The following is a 17,885-nucleotide window of genomic DNA, read 5'->3' on the forward strand; positions in this document are numbered from 1 at the left end:
GTGATAATAACACATAAAAACGATTTTACTGTCCAGTTTTCTGTGTGCATGGGATTCTGGGAAGGGCACCACAAAGACCTTTTGATGATACTGGAAATGCTGTCAAGCGCCAGTGGCTTAGATGATGAATTGTTCTTTTAATCATGACCGATGCTGCCGGTTTTCCACCAAACCTCAAGACAATGGTCCGCAGTGTTGCAATGTGACCGGGATGTAGACTAGATAATAGGAAGTGATGTATTGGATATAAAGCACATCAGTATGGAACACAATGTGTTCACCCATCCTCTCTGACATCTATTCAGAGGTCAAAATCATGTGAATTTCCACCCCACATGGTTTTTGGGGTATAGCCCAAGGCACCAGAAGGTGTCATACTCTGTGGGTCACTTACTCAATCTTCATTGAATGGATGTTTTTATGCTCGCTGATGCGAACAATGACACATTGGTTCTGTTCAGTGAGCGATACAATGGGTGGAATTTCCATAGAAAAAATTGGAGACTTGTTAAAATCCTAAAGTAATCATCCTGATCTTTTCAATTTGCTGTGCTGTTTGTACATAAACGTTATTCAAATTTGAGAATCTAGTCAATGTTGTGAGATGTGTGTGTGTTTTTTCATTCTGTTTATATGTTTGGGGGGAGTATTTAGCCTAAAAAGTGGAAGCTAGTGGGGTGACCTATTTGAGGAAAGGTGATAACTCAGATAGCTGGAGATTACCCAGGGATCAAGAGGCTCAGTGGCCTCTCAAACAACAATAACTGGAGAGCATATCCCATCTCCCCACCCCCTATTGAGACCCTTATGGCAGGACTTGACAAAAAAAAAAAAAAAAACTCCAGTACTCACTCAGCAAAGCTTATTTGTCATATGTCCTTATGGTTGTTTTCTGTTCAATGGACATAGTAATTCCTCCAAAGTCTCAGTTTGACATTTTGTGACAATAACATTTGGTTGGTGATTGGCTTTCGTATCAAAGGGCTTATTTTGAGGTAGAACTATTATTTATGTGGAATACTAAAGAAATACTTTTTCTAAGCAGCTTTCACTTGAAAGATGCTTATGTCTGAATTCAGCATGCGGACATTCTAGCGCATTTTGGTGATACATTTGTTTAAATGAGATGGCCTATCCATTCATGATTGATGGATGTGTTAACTCCACAGCGGCCAGAAACAGGTTTGTCTTCTCACCGAGTGTGGGATGTGTTTGTGTGCTGTTATTTTGTGCTTGTGGAAAAAAAGGTTGTTTTCACTGATTACTTTGCATTTTGCTTCATTAAAAGAAACAAATGAAAAAAAGTACTTCATATATTTTGACATAGTTTTCAAGGTACCCCATCCCCTAATTCAAATACAAGTGTTTTTATCATGTTCAACATTAATGTTGAAAGTTAAAATGTGTCAATGGATGCAGTGCATAGCCATTTGCATCCATTGAGGGTGGGTGTTTGCTTGAATGCCATCCACACTGTAAATTGTGAAGGGGGAAGGTAGGTTGCTCTCGGCGGTACTCATTCTGGGGACCATCTGGTTCTATTGGAATTTGGCTTTGCGCATTTTCTATCCTCCAAACCCTTAACTCTAAGTCCCTGTTGTTTTGTCTCGCTCTCACATACAACAAATATAACAAATACCATGTACACCCTTGGTTTAATGCGTTGTTATTGCATTGTACAGGAAAAAAGAAAAAACACAAAATGTTTTTTTTTATCTTGCATAATGTCTGAACAGTGTTTGGTATGAGCATAATCACTGTTATATTTTATTATGTACATCTCATACTGCTTGAATTAAGTAATACATTGTTTTATTACTATTACTATTATTGCTTTATTACTAAAGCATCTAACTAATAAAGTACTAAAAGAATCAATTACATTTTATATTACATACTAAATAAAATGCTTACTTTAGTATTTAATTACCTAAACTAATGGGTTACTTTAATTCTCAAATAATATAGTACTAATCTTTTTTAGACCCTTTAGCCTGACACATGTGGGAAAGAAAACCTTTGAATAGCTACCTGGTATTGTTTGTCTGAACTAATGAATAACTTAAAAATATTGATTTGGGATTGAATGCATTAATACATGTATTTTATGAGGGGATGAAGTACAAAAAAAGGTGAAATCATAAAAGCTATATGAGATGTGCCAATTCACATTTCGAAATTATTTATGTGTATTATCGTTTGTTGAGGAAAGTTAAAGAAAATATGTGGAACAACATCATGGCACAGCCGTGTAACTACAATGTCACTTTTAAATGTATTTAGGATACTTCATACACATATTCATGTATATGTGATGCCAATGAACTTCATAAAAAGGTCATTATTTCAAACAATGTCGATTTAGTTACATCAGAGCTACTGTATATAATGAAATTATTTTTGATCGGTAAGTCATCAACAAATCAAGAACACTTAGCACGATAACAAAAATACCAACAATTGGATGGCAGGTTTAAACTTGAGAACAAAAAGGTCTAAATAAATAAATAAATAAACGAGCCACGAGAAACATTTGAAGTCCTACTGGTGCACATCACACTTGGTTCTCATAGTGTTTAATCCAGGGCTACTGGTCGGGTTTCGGAAGGAAATAAGATATGAAGAAAGTACTGCTTGTGCTATTTAGTTTCAGTCATACACCAACGATGATCTATTTTAGGCCCAAATAAAAGCTCTCAAACCTGGAATCCCATGTAAGGCACATTTGGAGCACTAACTGGACAAAATACCTTCTCATCAAACATCCTAGCATTGTCAAAAAGTACCCATGGGCTTCATTAGTGCCAACTTTAAAACAACAATCCTCATTCCCACTCCCACACGCTGATCCCAAAGGCCATCGACAGAGAAGGAAACAACACTCGCCCGAAGGGTGCACGCATATGATTTGGAATTTAGCAGTAGGAGGTACCAGCACTCTCTAATTCTGACTTCATTTTACTGAAACATGTTTGAAGGATACTAGCACTATTACAATGCGTGTAGTGTCACAGATCTAGCAACTCCTTTGAAGTATGCTACTTTTAGTTTGGTGTTTGAGCTGACATTGCAATGTAAAAAAATGGGAGTGATATTTACTTAAAAACACCTAGGGTAGTCTTTTAACTCAGAAATTGTAATGACAATTTACAAAGATTATGCTGAGTAAAAGTTTATTTAAACAAAACGTTACTCAAGGGTTGATGCATGAAGTCATGGTTCAGGTTGGGAGCTCACTCAACTACATGCTCTATAACACTCTTGTGGTGTGTAAAAAAATATAGCTATGATAGGGTATCTTAAACCAAACTTCAAGGTAGATTATTTTTTTCCTCAACCCGCTAGTATAATAAACAATTAATTCATTCTAAATCTCTTTTTGTAGGATTTCTAACTGTTTTTTTTCTTCAAATTAAATATGTCTCCATATTTTCTTTGGTGTAAGTAGTTAGCGGTATGCGTGGTCGTTTCCCAAACGAGAGGTTGCAGGTTCAATCCCCGACTCTTGTGACCATATTGAAACGTCCTTGAGCAAGACACTTAATCCCCAGCTGCTGTTGATGCAGCTTTTTTGAGAAAGAGATGAGATTTGTGCAAAATGTAGAATATAAATTCAGCCCCAAAATAAATTGTCTAGTCTTGTAAATATTTCCTTTAATCTTCTAAAGTAATGTGAGAAAACGTAAGTTAGGGACGCCGTAATCTGGGGGTCCATTGGATTACCCTCGTGTCACAGGATATGTTTTTTGCACGACGCTATCTTCTACCTTGCACAATTTGTATATTTGTACGAGCATACCACCATGGCGGTGGTATACACATTCCACTGCATATGATGGGAATAAGGAGATCATGTAAGTATCCATCCTTTACAAAAAAAGGACACACATGAAATGCAATACTTTGAATAGATTTTACTCAACGGGTACAGTCTATGAAGGACGGGCGACACAATGAAATTTCACATGCAGTATTAATCATAGAGCGATGAAGTGGTTATATCCAAGCCTTGAGTTTCCATTATGCTGGGGGGAAAAAAAAAAAAAAACTAAATCTCCATCCTGTATTCAAATTGGTAAGAGCAGTTTCAACACACTATGTTCATTTACCTGAACATGCACTCAGGAAAACTCAACTATTGCATTATTTCAATGGTAATCATTTTTTTTTTTATTCATGTTAACATTTTAATCTTTGGTAGATTAACACACCCAGGCATCTAAATTCTTCTTGCATGCATACACTCCAATCCAATGCTGACTAGCAGGCTTTCTGTGCATGTACCAGTCGTAACAGCTGATTTATCAGGTACCCTAACTGCACCGAACTCACTAGAGAAAAAGGCGAAGCCGGAGGGAGGGGACGGTCGATGGAAAAATCCCATGAATTAGTTCAAAGAAATGCTGTATGGTTAAACTCTAAATAAATTTGAAATAAGGCTGGTTAGTTAATTCAACTATTTGTGCAAGTACAGTTTCATACAAGTAGAAAAATGCTAGATGGCTGTTTTACAAGACATGATTACAATGCTTAATTGCGACTTAATTATGGCATTTACACAAGTTATGCACATGATCTGAATAGCTATTATATTGCACGAGCTATGAATGTTAAATCAGTAGACATTCTTGTCTTGGTTTTCTCACAAGATTTACTTTGAATAAATCAGAACTTTTAATGCATGTTTGTTGGATTTATTACTTCCGTTTAAATTAAAATTGTATGGTCCAGAATCAGTGAAAAAAACAGATTTTATTGTGTGGCCATATCACCCACTCCTAGTTTAAAAGTGGTGGGTACATTCAAGAGTAGATTTAGACGCAAATTGTCCATTACAATTAAAAATGTAATAGTCTGATTGCCACAAATCAAAACCAGGCTGTGAATAGATATGGTGGATACATATTCTAATAGCTTTCTTTTTGTTGCGTGTTTGTTGTCCTTCCTTCACATCAGCGTTCAACAAGAATGCTTTATTTTTGTCTCATTCCAAGAACACATATTTGATGCCGCCATAAGAATAATCACCAAGGAAATCTTTTTCTTTTTTCTTTTTGATAAGAACACACTGTACAGAGCTGTACAGTGTACAAATATCCTTTTATATCAGTGACTCATTGCCACTCATAACATTTAGCAAACGGCTGAAAGGATTACAATCACAGCCCATGTTTTATGAGCATACACAGTTTAGGTAAACATTTAATTGAAGCCAATTTTTGGTATCCCGACTACTGGGTACATAAAACATACATTGTACATATACCATATGCCTTCTCCATATGCCTACGGATCCTTCATCAAAACGTTGCTGTATAATGAGCTCATTATTGTTTTTTATTTTTAATTTGATTTTTAACAAGTCCCCTTTGATTCCCTAGTCAAATTACACTCATTGAACTATTAGACCATTTCAAATAAATTCAAATGTTAGATCCAGTTTTATCCATCTCTTTTTTACAGATATTTTTTTTTTTAGTTGCATGTTTGTCTTTGAGAAGTTGCTTATCACACTGTTTTTACAGCAAAATGTATAGTATAACCTTAGTTTGACATACACATTTTTCTCATCACATTCTGTTGTGTTGCCCTTTTGCAGTTATGCCACTTATAGAAGTTTTCCGGCGGTGTAGTCTACCGTTTGCCTTTCTAGAAGCATTGTACTTTTAAAAAGAGGAGAATGATCGGGTTCCCAGAATCTCCACAACCTATTCAGTATTCCGCCGATGTTTGATCCCGACCTTACAGTTGCACGTCCTTGGTGCATGCGGAGCGCAGCAAATGCTTTTTGGGGGGCTTGCATGGGGGGTGTGAGGAGTGGGATTGCATGCTCCAGAACATTTTAATGTCTCTTGTCATTCTTAGCACACTATCAGTAAGCCCCGCAGCAAGGGGCTCAGAGCAACCATTTCTATTATGAGATTGATTGAATTACTGCTTCTGAAGTTGACACTTAATGGATTATGATGGTCAGAGCGGTTATAACAAATGAGGCAGATCTGTGTTAAGACACTTTAATCCTTTCTTTTTACATGCCAACAAAATACTCATTTCAAAATTGCATGTTACTAATCTATTTGTGGTGTTTAACCTATTCAAAATAAGGTCTAATAAACAAGACATTTTGTTTTTTACATAAAGAGCACCTCCACTGGATTGATTCTTAACACTTAAGAACATACTCATGAATGACCTTTAGTTGTCAACTTGGCTCAAAAAAAAAAAAATCTGGCTTTCGCACGAATTACTTTGCACACACACACCTACACACACACACACACACACACACACACACACACACACACACAAAATATGTCGTTTGTGATCACTGGTTTTTATTTGACAACCCAAATGGAAGTCTTTACACTCTAAATAGGGTGCGACAGATATTTGTGATCGGATAGTTTTTGGTTTTTTTTTTTGAAAGAAAAGAGATTTTTCAAAAAATAATATAAATAGTAAAAAAATTGGTTGAAAATGACATATTAGCCGTCTAATTTTTCACTCACGATATCTGCATTTGAAGCCGTGATAACGAAGTCATTTATGAATATTTTATGAAGCCATGATAACAAAGTCATTTATGAATATTTTTTTTCATTCAACCACTAAAAATGTTCAATAACATCAGAGCTATCAATACATATGTAGTCTTGTGTGTGTATATATATATATATATATATATATATATATATATATATATATATATATATACCTCCAAAAATAAAGTTAAGTGGCTGTATCAAAAAAGAAAAGAAAAAAAATGACATATATGACATATTAGCAGTTTGAAATAAGATGTTCTATCGTCTTTACAACAATTTCCATGATCTCTTCCTGTTATAAAAAGGACCATGGTCTTGTCAACACATAACTAGGTATATTTAAACCCCATTAATTCTCCCCTCTTTAAGTGTAAAAATAAATAATAAATAAATAAAAAATAATTATAATCTGTCCATTTGGTTCTGTTTATTTGAAGAAAAAAAAAAGCTGCTACAAGAATCCTCGTAATGCGACTTTATTCATTTCACAAGCATGCCAAGCCGCTAGGCAGTAGTAGTTTCACCAAATTCTGTTTGATCAGAACTTCCGTCCCCTAACCTTATCAACATCTTTGGTGGGAAATAGAGTAGAGTGATGATATAAATCACCGGTGAATGCTACACGCAAACGCGAATCTGGTGAATTTGGCAAATGTTTTTCTATAACTCAGATGGACTAACAGATCCCTCCCCCCACACACAGACTACTCACAACTACAGTGCAAACGCATTGGTTTGAGGCAGTTTTTGTGTTGTGTGACATACTGAAGACACTCAGAAAAAAATAAAGCAAATAACTGGTCTCTGGACCCCCCTTCTGTCTTGACGTTTAACACATGTCATTATAGCAATTTATGTGGAAAATGTAGTATTAGTTTACAATGCATGTAAAAATAGGGATTATAGTGGGTTTATATGGGACAATAATTGGAAATGATCTCATTATGTACTCGAAGCTCCTAGCTGCAATCTCATAGACATGGCAGGATAGTGCCATTTTGAACTTTTAGATGTTTTAATCTTCTAGGGGAAATGTATTATTCTGTCACAATAAAATTAAAGAAAAAATTGAAATATTCTCCAAAAACACCAGCGAGGTCAATCTGTGTTGAAGGTGTATTGGTGTCACTCTTTTTTCTAAACATACAGGCATCTTCAGTCTGTGTGGAAGGCATGTTGTAGATGTAACCTGGCAGTTTGAAACATTAAAAAAAATATTTTAACTAAAACAAAACAAAAAAAACAACAACTGTCTTTCTGTGTAAATAATGATACAACTTTTAGCTTATAGTCCGGTAAAGCCCATACATCACAACAATGGATTTTCTGTGAAATTTTTGTTGGTACGTCTTATAGTGCGAAAACGGGGGAATCTCTCTCCTTTTCTCCTTTTTTTTTTTTTTTTAAATAGCTTGACAGGACCAATTTTCGAATTGTTACATGTTGATTTGTCTTTCAAGAGATAAATACCCGATGAGGACAAGAACTCTTTTTTTTGCAGTATGGATATTAGTGCATCTGTTTATATGTGCAATAATACAGAAAGTATTGTTTTATTTTGTTTTGGCAATGTGATGTGTTTACTTTTGCAACTTTTCTGCATTTTTCAGTCTCACTGAGCAATCAGCTCCCAGCCCACAAACCCTCTACTTTTCTGACACAAATACCACAGTTTCTTACAACCACCCACAGGTCTCAACAACCATTGTTAAGGAGAGCCTTACCTTAATGGTGCTTGCTGTTTTCTGTCTCGGAAATGCTGTATGATATGTATCTCTTTTCATTTCCTTCAACATGGTTTTCTTAGCTTCTGCCATTGTATTGTGCTGCGCATGCATGAATATATTCTCGCACAGCCGTAGCCAAAGGTTAGAGATGGTTGAGATACTGTATTGTAGCATATGTGCATTTACAATATGTGTACAGTATATATGAATTGATTTCCTTTGCTCTTCAAGTTTTGGGGTTTCCTTTGGGTTTGGTATTATTTTCAGTAACACGCCTGCTTATCATAAACTACCACATCATACTTTGTAGGTATATGATGGATCAGTTTTTGCGTTCATTCACTGGTATCATTTGGTAAATGATATATGATTTGCTCGATAACGCATCAATAACGGCTATATTAACAAGGAATTTCTCTCATTTCTCTCTTTTTGCATTCGTTCTGGATCTGTGTCTACTCAATCACAGGTAAGTACAATTTTTAGAACTATTTTACTTTCACGAGTCAATTATTTTATATCAACACACCCGTGAGGGAAAAAAAAAACATTCCTTAGGTACTTATTACACCAAGGATGCATCTAAGTGCAGTGATACGGTAAACAGTAAACACCGTTTCCTCAGTTGACACTCGGAGAATGGAGCAGTCCCATTTATGCAGCCAATCTCATTTGCTGCTCGAGATGCCAATCTGCCCTCTCAGACTGGGAGGAGAGAGGCAGCACTGAGTGGGGAGAAAAACATTTATTCACCCTGACACTGATCAGATAAACAGGAAATGATAAATGCCGTCTCTTTTTATTTCCTTTAACCTGCGTTAACTTTTTGCTCAAAACGGAGGCCCTACAGTTTTGCTCTGCTGCCTTTGAAATATGTAATCAAAGCATCTCTGCGATTGGGTTTGTAAGAGACGGTGGCTACAAACGGCTGCATGATGCAGTTGTCATGGTGATTCATTTAGCAAAATGGTGAATGGTGAAAAAAGGGCTGATGACTGCCTTATGACTGAATTCTGTTAAGACTATTTGTGTTCTGTGTTCAAGTGTTTTAAAATGAGTTATGTTTGTAAAGGCTGACTATTGAACGGTCATTTGGCAGTGCCACATTTATAGCTTCACAAAAAGGTTGTGTTTTTGCCTAATATGGCAAAAACCTGGTGCAGACTCTCACTGACTGCTTTTTTTCATAGGTCAGTAAATTGTAAGGATGTTTACAAGTTAGCCTGGTGTGACACACAACATGCTATTTTAACAAATACAAATAGTACATGCAAAGGCTACGGTACTTCATTAAGAGCTGTTGCCTTCTGATCATGAGAATTTTTGCTTACACGATGGCAACACCCCCTTATTTTGATCAAATGTTCTAGATCCTTAGTGACTTAGCGATTGTTTTGCATGTTCTAAAATATACTGAAAACGATCATGATTCCGATAAGATAATTGGTATTTTTGATTAAAAAAAAATGTGTCAATACTTTTTTAGGGCCTCCTAAGAAATAAAATAAGGTAAATGTGTCTTCATTGAATTTCTGGCCATGATAAGTTAGTTTTTTTTTTTTTTTTTTGGCTGCACACAAAAGACATTTGGTAGAGTACATTTTAACCTCAAAAGGTCACTATATTTTCCAAAACAAAGGATAATTTAAAATGAAAATGTACACTTGAAAGAAAGGAAATTATTTAGATTAAATCCAAGTGTAAATCTTCCAGTTTACAGAGGGACCAAATAGTGTTTTTACAGTAAATTCTACATCAGAAATTCATTTTGTACAGTTAATAATAATAAAAACACATCAACAGCAACACATTTATGCCTTAAAGTAGCTGAGGGGCAAATATAAATCTAAGCTTATAAATAAATGTTAGATATGCATGTTTTCATAACAGTACGTGAAAACAAAAACTGTCAAAATAAAAATCCTCCATTCAGTCCTGGGTAAAGCTTTTTAGTTCTGCCACGGTAATACTCTGAATATTAGGGACTGACCCACATGTGCTAATAGACTGGTTACATGGAGTCCCAGATGTGGACCCAGCTGTTGCCATGTATTATCTGACTGACTGACTGACCCTGGTGTTTTATTTTAAGCGCGAGGCAACGCATCAGTAAAATAAAGGCAAAGCATTAGTTAAAAATCGACATAGCAAATTGAAAACAAAACACCTCATAATAATGACATAATAATGACCAAAATGATGATGATAATAGTAATGATGATGACCATTAATTTGCTGTGCTTTTATCTTCAGCTTGCTCAGTATAATGACTATTCAGTTTCCAAGCTTGCCCCCATTTTCTTCGCACTTTCACCCTCCTTAGCAGCAGCCACAGGTCTACCTACTGTGCCATATGTAGGTAAGAATAATGACTCCTCTGTCTTTATTATTTATTCAGTGGCATCCATACGGCATGTAAATGAGGCGGGTGCTATAGGCTGCCCGCAGAATTAGCCCGAGTAATGAATGTAATTAAAGTGCCCTATTGGACCTGTGTCTCTTTGAATAAATTTAATATTCTGACAGCTTGCTCCCTTTTTATGACGGGATAACTTGTTGTATGAGAACCGCACTACGCAGATGTATTTATTATACAAATGAATACAATCCCTGCAGTGTTCCAAGTCCCTTTTTTCGTAGGGTTAGTTCTTTGAATGAATATGTTTCCAAACAAATGCATCTCCTTGACTTTTCATGTAGTATTATTACACTGGAAAAAGATGACATTTACGGCGTACAATAACCGTACTGGTCCGACAAGGGTTTTAGATTGGAGCACGGTGCCGTTCATTATTAGTGTGGTGATCCTGATTATAACCCACCTGTTATAAAAGAAGCAGTGCAAAGCCGCCCACGCATTGCCATTCGTCATCACCATCTTCTTGCAGCCTACTGCAGTGCATGCCACCCGTGATTTAGCTCTGCATCTAGTTATGAGGGGGTGTTAAATGTTTATTATGCAGCACAGCCCTCGCCCCAATGACACGGCAGAATGTTGCTCAATCAATACCCCTCACAGGAAGCTAGGTTAATTTGTTTTTTCAAGGTTTTCGTTTTTGTGTCAAGGTGTTTGCCGCAAGCCATTTTTAAAGGTCTGTCTGTTGAGTGACGTTTCCTCATAAGCGCACAAGCTATGACACAAATCCATTGTCCCCTCCAGCTCGTTAAATACTCACGACTGGTTGGCGGATCTAGCTGTCAAAATATGATGTGGAATTTTGTGTTTAGAGGCTGGTTGGAGCGCTGGCTAGGACCAACAAATTCAATCAATATTAGCAGCAATTTCAGGCTATTTTTCATGGATATTTTTTTGAGCAGTTTAAAAAAAGTTAATGCGAAGGTGTGTCTCTACGATCGTGTTTGGATGTCTTTTGTTTACGGGCCTTTGTATCAGGAGTTGCATACCTCTGAAAATACACACCATTATTGACCTACATCACACTATTTCTTGGTCTGCTTTGCATTTGTGTGCAGATTGCATGTGCATCTGCTCAGTTGTGCACACATAAAGCTAAAAATGGGCCGGTATTGTATGTCATGCAGCTGGCAAACAGCTGGACTCATAACACAGACAACTGATAAAGATGCCAAATGTGTCACTGTTAGACACTCATCCGAACAGCATGTTAGGGTAGGGCGACAGTGGCTCATCTCAAAGGACTTTGGATTTGGACTGCAGGGTTACAGGATGCAGACAATAAGAAATTGTCACCAATCCTTTCCCAAAATTATAAATTTGCCCCATCAGTCCTTGAGCATCAATAGCATGTACCTCTGCGGGGTTAAAATGCCGTACAATAAAATACAATCAATTAGTTTATAACTGTCCAGTAAGAGTTGAGTATATTCATCATGTCGGGTATTATGTTCACCACTTGACTCTATTGATTTTCATTGAGCATCGTTTATCTAGTTAGCCAACAGATATTGCCCCTCTGGGAATTTTCACCCCAGGCAAAGGCCAAGCAGAAAAATAATCTATCGACCCCTCGGTATTCACTGTTATTGTTGTCAGAGAGAAACAGTGAGACAGGACAAAAGGGAAGGAGAAAGTAAAGGTGAGCAGGAATGAAGATAAGTTGAAAGTACTTTAATGTCAGCCCTGAGGACTCTAAGCTTTTCAAATATTCAGTTGTTCTCCATAGCCTTCCATTCGTGTCGCCCTTATTTAAGGGACAAAAAAAAGTGAACCGCAATCAGTTGTGGTGCTGATATCGGCCTCAATGCCAGACACCATCCAATATTTAAATAACATTCTTAAGATTCATCAGTCGCATGTGGAAAGACTGTGATACGTCTTGAAGGACAGCTAAGGACAAAATCACTTGACGGATATGATGATGAGAGAATAATTTCAATCTATTTCTTCATACTTATACCCCATTGCACATGCAGCATTTTGCATTTGCAGTGTATCAGCTTATGATTAACTGCCATGTGGAGTCTTCAAATGGGTCAAATATGAACTAGATCATAAATCTCACTCGGCAACTAATAACCATTATCCCCCCTCGATACACGTTCACTGATAAATTACCTCAAAGTTGAATAGTTCACCCCCTCAACAGCAGGGATTGATGTTGGTTGGAAACTGTAAAAGTATAGCTTTGACTATTCAAAAACTTTTTCTTTCAATTATATCCACTGGGTCTACACAGTGAAGACCATTATTCACCCAACTGTCTTGAGGGCACACCTTGAAATGTTTGCAAATTCAAAAATTGTTGAAGGACCTTCATAACAATTCTCCCCTTCAAATAATAATACAAATGTCAAAATTTGATTTTTTTTTCCCGATAAATTTTGATAGCTTGTGATCATGTTTGTACATGCACACAAAACAACAAAATTATGCCGGAATTCCAATTTTGGTATCACAAACTATTCAGTGATTGTCAATAACCCAGCGAAAGTAAAATGATGTACTAAGACTCAGCAAAATTTTCTAATGTTCTAAGCATGTAGAGTGGCTGATGTTATACCCAGCTTAGCCAAAATCATGCATCACCTTTCTCCGTTATTAGAAAAATTGTCTTGAGTGAATTCTGAAAACCTTTTTTTTTATTATTCCTGCTGAATAACACTTTGTAAACATAATTGTAATTTATATCAAAATAACACAAAAATTAGGCTGTTTTTTTTTTCACCTCCACAAAAACCATTGCAGTCATTTTATGCTCCCACTGGTGTGCGAGCTGAGTCAGAATCTAGTGTACATTAGACAAAAGGCATCAACACTGTGAATAATATGCACACTAGAGAGCAGTCTGTTCCCTCTTTCTGCAGTCGTTGTGATCTTCCATCTTATAGTCCCCACCTCCCACAAAATACAGCAGCTCGTGTCAAAAGACAGAGGAAACAAAACATCTGTACACAACACAAAAAAGTATATATATATACCTATATATGTATATACACATGGGAATGTGTACAACAAACATTTTACATAAGATGGAAACACAGAATATTGTATGTTCAAGTCTCCCTTGAAGCTAGTGGATTACTCATTTTTTTTTTAAGCGATTGAAATCTGCATTGTAATTATTAATGTCTGCTGTAGATGGTAGTTGATTTCTCTGTGCTTGATTCAGTGAAGCCATTGAGAAAGCCAAAACATAATAAACAATGAGGAACATTGATTTACATATTTGACATTCTGCTTTCTTAAGTCTGATGGTACACATATATTATCATATGAAAGTGTGCCAACTTAAAATGAAATGTTATCACTCGATCAAGTTATTTTAAAACAAAAGACGGTCAAACTACACTGCTCGTGAATCAACACAGTGAATCATAAAGCAACACACGTGATTTAAAATTGAGGAAAACGTTTATCATGGACATTACATTTGAGATGCAAATAGGTCTCTGCCCCTTTCATATCTACTGTAGTAGTTTAGCTAGGTTGCTGTTGTTCTTTTTTTTTTTGTTAAAAGATCGCAGAGGTATTGCTTGCCAAGCCATGTTGTCATCCATCCTTTCTAAACAGCGTCTCACATACAAATGATTTCACTGTGATAACAATTCATTTATTTAAACTTTTTTTGAGTTTACAAAAGAAATATATTGACCAGTTTTATCCAGTTGCACTTTTTTTAACATTTGTACACGTTTGTTGCTTTACATTTTTAATCCAACTTAAATATCTTTTTTATATATGTTAAATCCTTGTCAAATATTTTTACATGATACAAATGATTCGTATTCTATATGTATGTGTGTGTGTGTGTGTGTGTGTGTGTGTGTGTGTGTGTTTAGGGTTGTGTGCATGTGTCCACAGCTTAATTACATGTCCTGCAGTAGAAAGACACATTAAAGCTAAAATATCCATCAGTCTGAGGGAAAAAAAAGAACAAAAAACTGTGCAGCCTCTAATGTATTCCTCTCAGTGTTTCTGTTACAGGAACAGTTCCAAAAGTCAGGAGCTCATTTTGCTTTGTAGCTTCAACTTAGTAAAAAAAAAAACAGCAGGAAATCCACAGCAAAATGATCAGCTGATGAAGCAAACTCATTCCATATCACAGTGAGAAGCTGCATCAGATGTGGCCAAAATATACATTTAATCTTTCCTTTGCAGTGTATCAAAAAGGAACACGAAGAAATCGATCGTCAATTAATCAGGGCGACAACGTGCTGTCCCTTGGTCACACCTCACATTCCCGAGAAGGTTGCTGTTGGCAAGTACAGGAGCCATATTCGTTTATGATTACCAGAGCCCCCTCAATATGGTTAGGCTTATAGTCAACGTAGTACTCCGGCGTAGAAATTGTAGCCATCTGCTGCATGTTTTGCTTCTGCTTCTGTTTACGACGCTGGCTGGTGAAACACTGCCTCAGCTGTCTTATTCCGGCCGGAAAGCACTTCCACGACACATACAACATGAGCACAATGATGAGGAAAGAAAAGATGAGCGCCATCGTGCCAGTCACAACCTTGTGGATCTGCATGGTACTCTCCAGGTCATCGTGTCCCACCGTGACAGCGAACGAGCTGCTGACCACTTCACCGTCGTAAGGGTTGGGGGTAAATGGGCCGAGGAACACGGAGCCGCCTTGGACCAGGTCCCGCGTGGAGGCGTACAGACCCGCTGAGGTAACTTCCGGCGGGGCATCTTCACAGAGCTGAAACGCGTAGACGGCATCCAAGACGTCCTCGCCTTGCGCAGTGTCCGGGCTTGAGCACAGCAGCGAATTGTCACGTTGCCCTCGAAAGGCACTCAGCCAAGAGGCCAAGGCACAAACGTTGCGGCTACACTCCCATTCGTTCCCTCCCAGGGTAATGCTGTTCAGGGAGGACCATGAATCCAGGATGCGCTGATCCATGGAAGTCAGCCGATTGGAGTCCAGCATCAGTACCTTGAGGTTGGGGGCGCTCTCAAACACATGCGGCTCAATGTACTCAATCTCATTGGCGGATAAATCGATCTTATCCAAGAAATGCCAGGTCCATTCCAGGGTATTGACGACAATAGTCGCTCGATTGTTGTGCATATACAGCGTACGTAAAGAGATCAGGCGAGGGAAATGGGCCAGGTTGACTTTGACCAGCTCGTTGTGCTCGAGATGCAACTCTGTCAACTTGAAGAGTCCGGCGAAGGAGTTTCGTGCCAGACTTTGCAGCTGGTTGTATCCCAAGTCAAGAAACTGCATGCTCCGGCAGTCCTGAAAAATCCGCACTGGCACAAATTTCAGAGAGTTGTAGCGCAAATGCAGATTGGTGAGCTTTCGAAGGCCGTGGAACAAGTCGGGCTCGAGGGCCTGCAGCCTGTTGTAGGAGACGTCCAGGATGCGCAAGTTTGGGAGGGGCCTGAAGGTGCCGTTTGGCAGACTCTCAATTCGGTTGCTGCTGAGGTCTAATTCCTTGACCCGTCTTAGCTTGTCAAAGGCAGCCTCCTCCACAATGTCAATGTTGTTGTGATCAAGGTAGAGCCAGGTGAGCTGTGACAAGCCAGCCAGTTGGCCCTCACGTAGTTCAGTCAAGTTGTTCTCTCTCATGGACAAGCCCATGGCGCTGCTGAGATTTTGGGGAATGTCTGTGAGGTTCAAGCCCTCACAGTACAGCAGCTTGCTGTCGCAGCGGCACAGCCTCGGACAAACCCCTTCCGCCATGGGAAGCGTTCTCAAAAAAAAGCCCAAAGAACACAGTATCAGCCCGGGGGGCTTCTTCACTGGCCACTTTAAATACAGTCCGATTAAAAGGAAATCCATCAGCATGAATATCCAGGGGTTTTACCAAGCAAATGTCCATTCACTCTGGATATTGTTTGGCCGCTTATCACATTATATATAGCACGGCATTTTATTTATTTATTTGGCTTGGTTTTGTCCCCTGTAATTTAGCTTGACACTGGATTTTTTCTCTCTCTTTTTTCTGATTTAGTCAGCGAAGGAAATCCTTGTCCAAAAGAGTCTCTTCGTTTTGCTATGGATCAAACGGCGGGTGGAGAGGAGAGATCAAAAAATAAAATGTCCTCACAGGTCGATCTTATCTGAAAAGATTCTTACTCACCCCTATCCAAAAGCTGACAATCTCCATTCAGCGTCTCGCTTTGTGCCCCGACACTAATTATGTGTGGATCTAAAAAGGACCCCACTGTGGTACAAATTCACCATCACCCCCTCCCTTCCCTCCTTTCAGTGGACATCAGATCCTTGGCAGCCTTACAATGTCTTAGTTCTCCTCAAGTGAAAGAGACAGAAAGAGAAGGAATCCAAGTGGGGAGATGGTAAAAAGCGCAAGTTCCCCAGTCTGCATTCGTGAGCTCAGTCTCCTCAGCTCCTCCGCAGTCCTCTGCTGCAATGATCATGAGGAGAAGAGTACATTGTTTTAAAGATTTCGCTCCTGCTTAAGTTTCAGCCGGTATGCCGGGACATATATTATCGCCCATCTCTCGAAGCAATCATTAACTTGCAAGGTTTAAATCCGTCCAAGCGGTTAATCATGCTTTCAATGATGGATGCCGGTGAGAAAATAAATACATGAATAAATAGATTTTAAAAAAAAATCAAGAGGTAAAGCCAGTTCACTCTTCATATGTGACAATAGTCCATGTCAGTTGCTCACCTTGGTTAAAAAAAAAAAAATAAAAAAATAGCATCAGCCTCCTGCATCCCCAGCGGCATGCAGGTTTCACTCCCTCTCTTGTTCTTCAGGTGATTTTTTTTTTTTCCCCCAGCCGACTGGAAGAGGGTGCTGAAGGTTAGTGCTGGTAGGCAAGCAGGGGCGGTAAATATGGAAGGCAAAAGAGCGAGCAATCCCTCGCAGCAGACCGGTACACTGACAACACATGCAGAAACGCAGACTGTTCACTGAGTGTCGTAAGCCACTCACAATTCGGAAGGCTCTCTCCCACTCTCTCGCTCTCTCTCACTCACTTGCTCCCTTCCTCTCTCTGTCTCTCGCTCTTGCTCTCTCTCTCTCTCTCTGCTTTAATTGCTCACTCACTTGGTTCTGTTCCACGCCTCTCCCTCCTTTTCCTCCTCCTATCCCTTTTTGCCTCCTTGTCGTTCTCTTGCTGCATTTTTTTAACCCAAAGCATTAACATATTCCAAATTGGCATATTTTATACCAAGCACGTTAATGAAAATCTCTCTCTCTCTCTCTCTCTCTC

At 38.3% G+C, this 17,885-nt stretch overlaps 2 protein-coding genes across 2 annotated transcripts in view; one reads left to right on the forward strand and one right to left on the reverse strand.

Moving 5' to 3' along the window:
- Positions 1-17,885, forward strand: part of ctnna2 (catenin (cadherin-associated protein), alpha 2) — a 219,622-nt gene that overhangs the window by 99,286 nt on the left and 102,451 nt on the right. The gene's annotated exons all lie outside the window — the stretch shown is intronic.
- lrrtm1 (leucine rich repeat transmembrane neuronal 1) lies at positions 12,342-17,588 on the reverse strand. Its single transcript, XM_088420132.1, has 2 exons — positions 17,339-17,588; positions 12,342-17,068 (listed from the first exon to the last, which is right to left on the reverse strand). The coding sequence occupies exon 2, from the start codon at positions 16,486-16,488 to the stop codon at positions 14,920-14,922; it is 1,569 nt and encodes a 522-aa protein (XP_088276258.1). The 5' UTR covers positions 16,489-17,068; positions 17,339-17,588; the 3' UTR covers positions 12,342-14,919.

The sequence above is a fragment of the Hippichthys cyanospilos genome, chromosome 7 (genome assembly GCF_059441005.1).
Source record: "Hippichthys cyanospilos isolate Australia breed blue-spotted pipefish chromosome 7, RoL_Hcya_1.0, whole genome shotgun sequence".
Taxonomy (NCBI): Eukaryota; Metazoa; Chordata; class Actinopteri; order Syngnathiformes; family Syngnathidae; genus Hippichthys; species Hippichthys cyanospilos.